This window comes from Euphorbia lathyris, chromosome 6 (genome assembly GCF_963576675.1).
Source record: "Euphorbia lathyris chromosome 6, ddEupLath1.1, whole genome shotgun sequence".
Taxonomy (NCBI): domain Eukaryota; kingdom Viridiplantae; phylum Streptophyta; class Magnoliopsida; order Malpighiales; family Euphorbiaceae; genus Euphorbia; species Euphorbia lathyris.
In genome coordinates, this window is record NC_088915.1 from 35,614,180 (window position 1) to 35,624,455 (window position 10,276).

At 34.9% G+C, this 10,276-nt stretch overlaps 1 protein-coding gene across 1 annotated transcript; it reads left to right on the plus strand.

The window, feature by feature from the left end:
* The first annotated feature begins 4,173 nt into the window (after positions 1–4,173).
* On the plus strand, positions 4,174–8,522 carry LOC136234071 (mitochondrial uncoupling protein 2). Its single transcript, XM_066023834.1, has 9 exons — positions 4,174–4,617; positions 5,289–5,507; positions 5,592–5,667; positions 5,804–5,937; positions 6,013–6,111; positions 6,222–6,326; positions 7,075–7,149; positions 7,402–7,488; positions 8,099–8,522. Exons 1-9 carry the CDS (start codon positions 4,537–4,539, stop codon positions 8,135–8,137), a joined length of 915 nt encoding a protein of 304 aa, XP_065879906.1. The 5' UTR covers positions 4,174–4,536; the 3' UTR covers positions 8,138–8,522.
* The last annotated feature ends 1,754 nt before the right edge of the window (positions 8,523–10,276 follow it).

Consider the following 10,276-nt stretch of genomic DNA (forward strand, 5'->3'; position numbering starts at 1 on the left):
GTCACTAAGGACAGGCTCAGGAAGCTTACAGGCCTGCATGATGTGGTTCGGAGCAGCGCAGTTAACTGACTGGATCAAGGTAAGGCGACCAGCAAGGGAAAGAGAATTAGCTTTCCAGCTAGCACACAAACCATTAGTTTTGTCCAAAATATCCTTGAAAGAGGCTTTGGAAACCCTGTCACTGTGAAGAGGAACCCCAAGATACTTCCCCAAAGAGTTCGTCAGAGGTATGCCAGAGAGCTCACTCAGTCTTCTGCACAAGCTATTGTCCATATTTTTGGAACAAAGCATACGGGACTTTTGGATGTTAACCTTCTGGCCAGAAGCCTCGCAAAAACAATCAAGGATATCCATAACTGTTTTAATTTGCTCCTCATTACCCTCAACGAAAAGCATGACGTCATCAGCAAAGAGTAAATGGGTAATAGGGGGGCAATGTCTGTTGATAGAAACATGGTGGAGAGTCCCTTTGCACACCGCCTCTTGGATCAGGTGAGACAGTGTTTCCATGGCAATAACAAAGAGGAAGGGACTCATAGGATCTCCTTGACGAATTCCTCTGGAGGGAGAAAACTCATCCGACATGTCCCCATTGATCATGACCTGGAAAACAGGAGAGGAGATACACTTCTCAATCAAAATCCTCCAGTTCTCCGGGATGCCAGCTTTGGCTAAACTATCCAGAAGAAAGCTCCAGTTCAATCTATCATAGGCTTTCTCCAGATCCAGTTTGAGGGCCACAATCCCTTTCTTACCTTTCTTAATCTTCATAGAATGGACAACCTCCTGGGCAATAACAACGTTATCCATCAATTGTCTACCAGGAACAAAGCTCCCTTGGTTCTGGCTAATTATATCCGGAAGGATCTTCCGGATTCTATTAGCCACAATCTTAGTAATAGCTTTATACAAAACATTACAAAGACTAATGGGTCTCATCTGGAGGAAGGAGGAAGGCTTAACAACCTTAGGAATCAAGACAATGAGGGTTTTATTAACCGACCTGATATCGTTAGAGCCACCAAAAACACCTAACACAAAACTGTATATGCCCTCCTTAACAGTATCCCAGTGTTTATGATAGAAACTAGCGGGGATACCATCAATCCCAGGAGCCTTAGTGGACCCTATGCTAGAGAAGGCCAGATCAATCTCTTTAAGGTCAATAGGATGGAAAGCATCTTTAATAGCCTCCTCCCCCAAACGAGGAAAGGAAATACCAGAGTGGGCACTCTCCAAGTCCACAGCTTCCTCTCTAAACAGGTCCTTGTAGAAATCAAGGGCTGAGCGACGAATGTCTTCCTCCTCAAAAATCCACTCGCCACTAGCGTCCTTGATAGCATCAATCCTATTCCTCTGTCTCCTAATGATCGTAGAGAGATGAAAAAACCTGGTATTCCGATCCCCGTCTTGAATCCAGGCCTTCCTAGACTTCTGGAACCAAAGAAGCTCTTCCTGTCTAAGCACAGCTTCCAACTCGTTCTGGAGAGCTCTAAGGTGACCATTTAAGCTATGGTCGAAACGAGCCTCCAAGCAACGCTGAACGCCTTCCATCCTCCTCAAGAGTTTATTCTTCCTCCTGATAATATGGCCAAAGATGTCTTTATTCCAAACAACCACCTTCCTTCTGAATTCCTCAGCAGCGAGGAGAACATCAGAGTGGGGATGCCAATTGGTTTTCACGAAATTCCTAAAGTCGGGATGAGAATCCCAAGCCACAAGATATCTAAAGGGTCTGTTACCTTTCAGCCGGTTACCTTTGACCAAATTAATGAGGATAGGGCAATGGTCAGAGTGACGGAAGGGGAGATTCAGCACCTTGACCTCAGGAAACCTACAGATAGCCGCAACATTAGCATACACCTTATCCAACCTCACAAACAAGCTATTTCTTTTCCAGGTAAATTTGTGGCCAGCAGCACCCAGGTCTGAAAGCCCACACAGATCCATACTACGCTTGTGGTTAAGGCACCGGTTCACATAATGATTACCCCCTCCTCTCTGATCACTTAAAAGGGCAATATCATTAAAATCCCCGGCCACCAACCAAGCCTCCACCATGTTAGAGCTAATAGAATGAAGGATCTCCCACAACCTTGTACGATTAGAAAGAACAGGATCGGCATAAACAAAGGTAACAAAGAAATGTTTATTACCAGGGTAGCACACCTTACTATGAATGAACTGACAGTCCATACTAACAATATCAATATTAACAAGACCTGGCTTCCAAAAGAGCCAAATCCCCCCAGCCCGGCCAGTAGCCTCCGATCTGACACAATTCCAATTCTTAAACTTTCTAACCACCTCGTCTGCTTTGGCTCCACTGACCTTGGTCTCTAGAAGAACAAAACAGGAGGGGTTAAACTGTTTAATAAGATCATTAACATGAATGCGGGTTGCCTTGCTCGCCGCACCTCTAACATTCCAAACAAAGAAATCCATCAGAAAGGAAGACTACTAACACAAGCCCAAACCCTAGATCAGGTATTTATTCGGGGCTCCTGAGAGCCTAGAGGAAGTCCCAGATAATACATTATTTATAAATAATGATGAACTATATATAAATAATACTAAATTATAAATTATATATAAATACTTATAATTATAACAAATAATGATGAATAGAAATAATATTAAATTATAAATTATAATAAATAATAATAAATTATATATAAATAGTTATAGTTATAATAAATAATGATGAATTATATATAAATAATACTAAATTATAAATTATATATAAATAATAATAAATTATATATAAATAATTATAATTATAATTATAATAAATAATGATAATTACTGAAATTAAATTAACTGAACTTAACTGAACTGAACTGTATACTGTTGAACTGAACTTAATTGAACTGAACTGAACTGAACTTACTTATGCTGAAATTAAGTTAAAAAGAATAGGGCCTAAGCCCTCGATCTTTCATTTAGACACATTGAACCCTTGATCTTTCATATATGGATGCATTAGGCAATTCCGTAAATCAATTCATATATGAGTATATTAATGGCTTATTTGGTTCAACTGTTAGCTAATAGATGTTGCTGTTACTGTTAGTTGTTTGCGGTTGTAGTAAGCAGTTTGTTGTTCCTGTTGACTGTTTGTTATTAGTTGTTTAATTATTAGCGTTTCACTCCAAACCACAAGAAATATAACGTTTGGTTAGGTTTATATAACCGCAGCGTTTAGTATTTTCTCTGGAAACTGCATCATTTTGGAGCTTTTCACGAAAAACTCTTTTTAGAGCTTTTCATGGACATCTGTTTGTACTTACTTGTTATTGACAAAATTATCATTTTTATTTCCACAAAATGTATTTCCTTTTTAACATTATTTTTATTTCCAGAACAAAATTGTTGAAAAACAATATTTTGTTGCGTTCAATAATTTTTTTATTTTTTTTATATAAATTATTTTTATTATTTTATATAATACATTTTTTATTTTATAATTTATTCGTCGATTAATTTAAAACATGTCTATATTAGAAATAAATACTAACAACTCAGTATAATTTTACCAAACACTAATAATTAAACAACTAATACAACCAACCAACAGCAACAACAATCAGTTACTAATAGCTAACAACAACATCTATTAGCTAACCGTTGAACCAAACACGCCCTTAATACATCCATATATGAATTGATTTACGGAAGGGTCTAATACACCTATATATGAAAGATCAAGAACTCGATGTGTCTAAATGAAAGATCGAGAGTTTAATGCACCAAACAATGAAAGATCAGAAGCTCAATGTGTCTAAACGAAAGATCGAAGGCTTAATGCACCAAACGATAAAAGATCAAGAGCCTCACGATGCTTTTTGCCAAATTTAAACTAATTTCATTTACCTAAATATAGTTTCCAATCTATTCTAACAAGAGCTGTCGATTCTCAATTTGTTCATGACGCGTGGGGTTAGATTGCCCAATTTTATTTGTAATATTTTGCTTGGAAATTCTGAAAGTTTTCATTTTCCTTTCAGAAAAAACTTATATAATATAGATAAATCTAGTTCATCATCCAAATATAATTTCTCAAAATACAAATACAGATATGTCTGGCAACTGATACAAGAGCATAAATACTAAAAAAGTGTTAGTCAAATTTGCAAATAATCTCACTTGTTATAAACTATGAAATGACAAATTGGAAGGTTAAACAATGAAATCTTAATATACTGTTAAACAGAAGATTTGCATATCTCAATTCAATCTTAAACAGAAAAGAAAAATCACTCTGGTTATGATTATAATCAACAGTTTTCTAATACGATAGATAGATAGACATGTAATGAACAAGCGCGAATACAAATTCCACCAAACCAACTACTTCCTAACACTCTTCTGTATCACCACAATCAAACGATTTCATATAATCTCAGCTTCCATGCCCAACAGTATCATCCTTCTTTCTTCCATAAAACCCTAATCTAATCTCTCTTTTTTCTTCTACCACCTCATTACTGCCTTTCCACTTATCACATTTCGCATTTTTGTTTTCTTCATTTCCTTATGGCAGATCTTAACCCTAAAACTGAGATTTCCTTTGCTGAAATCTTCCTCTGCAGCGCCTTCGCTGCTTGCTTTGCCGAGGTATTCACTCTCTCGTTTTTACTTTCTATTACTTTTTTTTCTTCTAGATTTGTGTTTACTACTTTACTTTGTGATGTTAGCAGCTTCCTTTCAGCATTTACATTTTTGACGATTTCATACTATGCTCTCTGAAATTGTTCAATGCACATATTGATATCTCGAATGATACCTGAACATAATATTTTTCAAACTCATTGACCTTCATTGAAGTTGATTCGCTTCAGCTTGACTTGTGGCTCTGCCAGATTGAGTAATTTTAGTGTACATCTGAAGTTAATTGTGGCTAATTTCGTTAAATAATTGGAGGATAAGGCTTGTTTTTGTCACTTCAAGTTTGTACACAGTACCTTATGTTATTGAGGGTTTCGGCTGTAATTACCTTTGTTTTTCCAATTGTGGATTTGTGGAGTTGTAGATTTGAATAATTTGAGAACGAGGTTGTGCTTAATGAGATGCATTATGGCCCTGAGCTTCTGAGTAGCGAGATTAACTACTTTGTTTTATAACTAGGATAGTTGCAATTGATTATCTTGTGCTCAATGTGTTCTGATTTCATTCGATATTTCTCCATCTCATCTTAAACTTTATCACATTTTAGAGAGATTGGAATATTGATGAATGTAGTGAAAGATCACTAATATTACTTATCATGGTGCTTCTGGGGTTTACAGTTCTGTACTATTCCTCTGGACACTGCAAAGGTTAGGCTTCAGCTTCAACGAAAAGCTTCTAGTGGGGATGGAAATGGTATACCTAAATATAGGGGTTTATTGGGTACTGTGAGCACTATTGCTAGGGAAGAAGGTTTGGCAGCACTCTGGAAAGGGATCACAGCAGGATTGCATCGCCAATTCATTTATGGAGGTTTAAGGATTGGGTTATATGGACCTGTATGTCATCAATAAGGTGCACTCACGGATGTGATTAATTGTTGGTAGACTCTGACATCTTTGTACATATTTCTTGTTGGATAGGTCAAAGTATTTTTGGTTGGTGGTGATTTTGGTGACATTCCTTTATACCAAAAGATACTTGCAGCTTTTATAACAGGTGAGAGCATATAACAAAAACATGACCACTGCAGCTTGTGCTTAAACAATGGTTACTTCTGCATCTCTTGTGTCATCAAGTGGAGTGTGGATGCTTATTTTGTCATGCTCATTCGAAAAACCTTGACACTGAACAGGAGCTATAGCAATTACTGTTGCTAATCCAACTGATCTCGTTAAAGTTCGGCTGCAAGCAGAAGGAAAATTGCCAATTGGAGTGCCTGGGCGATATGCTGGAGCTTTGGATGCTTATTTTACAATAGCGAGACAGGTTAGCTTCCTGGGATGCAATATCTTTCTGTTCTTAGTAATTTAACAAATTTGTCATCTATTCTTTCTAATTTAGGAAGGACTAGGGGCCTTGTGGACAGGACTTGGGCCCAACATAGCACGGAATGCTATTATAAATGCTGCTGAACTAGCTAGCTATGATCAAGTGAAACAGGTAAATTTCTAGTTTTAAGTTTAAGTTGAGTTTACTAATCTCATATTGTTGAAATAGCTAGTGGCAATGTCATTGCTCAATGATGCCCTAATATCTTTATTTTTGTGCAGACAATTTTGCAAATTCCTGGCTTTGTGGACAATATTCTTACTCATCTCCTAGCTGGTCTTGGTGCAGGTCTTTTTGCTGTCTGTATTGGTTCTCCCATTGATGTTGTAAGTATACTTCGTTCACTTGCAATTATATATATAGTACATTTTTGGTAGTTTAAAAAAATTATTCTGTCTGTCCATCGCCATATCATAGATGCAGATAGCTGTAAGTTCTACATTTTGAGCATGGTATGATCTTTTTTGCGAGAGCATTATTAGTTATAAGTCTATTTAAATATGCTTTGCTGTAAATTTATTGAAAATAATAATACTTCATAATATTGGAATGATAATGAACCTGATGGGTATTTCACTATCGTAGCAGTAAACTCTATTCAATACACATGAATCACCATTAACATTTATCTGACATCTGGAATACAACAACAACAACAACAAAGCCTTAGTCCCGAAATGATTTGGGGTCGGCTAACATGAACCATCATATAAAACCGTGAAATCAAGTCGTGTCAGCGACACAAATTCTCTCCTTGCACTGTGTCCTTTCCACTACCATATTTTCCTCAATCCCCATTAAACTCATATCACTCTCGATCACCCTCCTCCAAGTTTGCTTAGGTCTTCCCCTACCCCTCACCACTACATCCCTTTGCCACTCTTCAGTCCTCCTAACCGGCGCATCAAGCGCTCTTCGTCTTACATGGCCAAACCACCTTAGTCGGTTTTCCCTCATACGAGATGATCTATAAAATTACTTTCTCTCATGCTTATCATATGCTTGAACTCAACTATTTTGGTGAATAATGATGAGCTTCCAGTCCATACTAAATCGTATGTTGTAATGTTTCAGGTGAAATCTAGAATGATGGGAGACTCATCATACAAAAATACTCTTGATTGTTTCATCAAGACGCTTAAGAGTGAGGTATGTTTGTAGTTAAGCTCTTCCATATATTTCACTTGGGTTGTTTTGTGATCCTGTACAATGCTGCGAATTGGATTTCAAGCTGTTCATATCATGCTGTTTGATGACAAGTTAATGTTTGTGTGGTTAACTGTTATTTCTTCTACGCATAGTGCAATAAACTTGAACTTGTATCTACTATTATATGAGAACAATATTCCACAGAAGATATTAACTTGACATACTGTGAGGTGTTGCTACTATATATTGCAGGGTTTTTTTGCTTTTTATAAGGGCTTCCTTCCAAATTTTGGTCGGCTGGGATCTTGGAACGTTATAATGTTTCTGACTCTTGAGCAGGTAAGATGTGCTATATTTTCATTTTGCTTGTGGTATTACTCTCTATTAGATATAAATTCTGGAAAGCCTTCTAGTCCTGCTTATTTCTGTTGACAAGTTTAGAATATGTAGTTTTATTGCATAATCCTTGGTGGAAAAGCATCCTGATTGCCAAAAACCTAATTTCCAGTTGAAAATAACTAATTTCTTATGTAATTGGACCTTAGAAAAGGATAGGCTGAAGTGTAATTATACTGTATGAGCCAGGGCCGGTGATTAGTTGAGTATAATTATTTAAGTGGCTATAACACCATGATAATCAGCTTAGATTCTCTTCTGTTTCAGGCACAAAATTGTTCTCCAGATTGTTTTAGCTTGTCTTGGAGGAAGTACTGTTTCCATACCCTTTTCTTTGACCAATTAACTGCAAATCCAAAGTTAATCAAGGACTTGACAATTAATTTAAGTAACCATAGTATTATGTTGGTCTAAATTCGCATATGTACTAGGTATTCATTCAATTCCACAGAGTTTAATGCCTGGTGTTGGAGAAAGTACTATAGTATCTATAAGTTATGCATTTTACCCCTGGCCATGACAAGGCACATTCTTGTTTATTTGGTTGTTGCAGGTGAAAAAAATATTCACTCGGGAAATATACAACGACTAGTCAGTTTTAACGAAGCAAGCAGATGGGTCTTAATCGGTATTTTGTCCATACCTTCCACTATTAGAGTTCGTTTTTTTGCGCTGGAAATAAGGTTCACCTGTTCCTATTCTTGTCCACTTGGGTTAGAATGAGAATTGTCTGCATATAATAGACACAAAAGCTAGATTTATTGGCAAGTATCCTTCAGCGGGTTCACAAGTTTCCTTTCTCTATCAATCTGAAAGTGACTCTACTTCATTGCAAATTGTATTTCAGATGCTCTGTTTAATCTGAAACTGACACTATATCCTTGTATGTTACTCGGTATTAGTTGAGCCTTTTGTGAGGCCTTTATTGATTAAAGCAAGTACCGCTCATTCTATTTTCATACTCACTTGACGCTTCATATCATGGTGTTATTATATATTTTTATTATTTGACGGCTTAATACATCATTTGCCCTCTAAACTTGTCCAAAAAGCTTGATTGGCCCCCTGAACTTTCAAAGTGTTCCGATAGCCCCCTGAACTTGCGTAAAATGTAATCAATTGATCACTTGGTCGTAAAAAAGTAAGTTAAATGCGGAAGATGTATTTCACGCATCTTAGAATGTTATTACATAATTAAAAAATAGATTAAAAAGGAAGTTATTGCTTGCTCAACTATACAACTTGTCTTCTCTAATATTAGAATCGTATACTCCGACTTTGGTCGTTTTAATTTTTTTTAAGACTCGTGGAATCCATCTTCCGCATTTAACTTACTTTTTTTTTATGACCAAGTGATCAATTGATTACAATTTACGCAAGTTCAGGGGGCTAACTGAACATTTTATGTAAGTTCAGGGGGTATCAGAACACTTTGAAAGTTTAGGGGGCCAATCAATCTTTTTGGACAAGTTCAGAGGGCAAATGATGTGTTAAGCCTTATTTGAATAAAAAGGTTCTCTCATCCAAAAATGATTACTGTAAAGGGTAGAAAAGACTTCCTATACAAAAACAACACGCTGATATATTAACTATTTTAATTTAAAATCATAACTCCAATCACACTGTAATTAGCCAGTATTCGTATCCGTAACATGGCATCAGTATCCTACACTCCCCAATAATACTAAGGCCATGTTCTTTATTACTTAATTTCAGTAACAATCAGTTCAGTAGTAATCAGTTCAGTATTCAGTTTCAGTATTCAATAATTTATCATTATTTATTATAATTATTATATATTATTATTATTTATATATAATTTATTATTATTATCATTATTTATTTATAATTTCAGCAATTTATTATAATTATTATAATTTATTATATATTAATTTATCTATTTTCATTATAATTATATTTATATATAATTTATGCTTTGTCATTATATATATTATCATTATTTATTATAATTATAATTATTTGGTGCAGCTTATTTGCAAATTTTGCGAAAAGTAAATAAATATTATATTAATACGTTTACATTACAATGCTCTAAAAAATTAACTGGCTCAACTACCTTAATATCTCAAATAGTGCAATTTTATCCCTAATATTAGAAGCCAATAGCAATTTTACCCTTAACATTGATAAATTGAGTCAAGATTTTGTATTCATATGAAAATTCATATTTAGACGTTAGGAGTAAAATAACCCCGGACCCAAAACGTTAAAGGTATTTTTGTACCTTAATACTTAATTGTAATAAAAAGTTAAGAGTGTGTATTCATATAAAAATTTGTATTTAATTTCATAGGCTTTAAATTATATATAAATTTGTGTTTGTATGTAATTTATATTTTTAATTTAAATTAGACTCATTTTTATTTAATGTCATAGGATTTTATCGAGCCTAGATTTTATTTGATATTTAATTTAGTTTAATCTTTAATAATATGTTTATTTATTATTGATATTATTTTTTTTGGTAGAAATATTATTATTATTATTATTATTATTATTATAAGTTTATTAATGTCCAATATTATCATTAATTATTTTAAAGTCTAATATCATCATTATTGTTACGTTCGATTAAATTCGGTTAAGTTCGGTATCATTCAGTTAAGTTCAGTAGCATTCAGTTAAATTCAGTTCAGTATTCAGTATCATTCAGTTCAGTAGCATTCAGTTCAGTTCAGTTTTTTTCAGTAATAAAGAACAGAGCCTAAGA

What these genes read in the sequence shown, in the direction of transcription:
- LOC136234071 (XM_066023834.1), top strand. Translation starts at nt 4,537, where the DNA reads ATGGCAGATCTTAACCCTAAAACTGAGATTTCCTTTGCTGAAATCTTC. An exon ending in TCGCTGCTTGCTTTGCCGAG is followed by an intron (nt 4,618 to 5,288) that starts GTATTCACTCTC and finishes TGGGGTTTACAG; the next exon opens with TTCTGTACTATTCCTCTGGA. An exon ending in TTGGTTCTCCCATTGATGTT is followed by an intron (nt 6,327 to 7,074) that starts GTAAGTATACTT and finishes GTAATGTTTCAG; the next exon opens with GTGAAATCTAGAATGATGGG.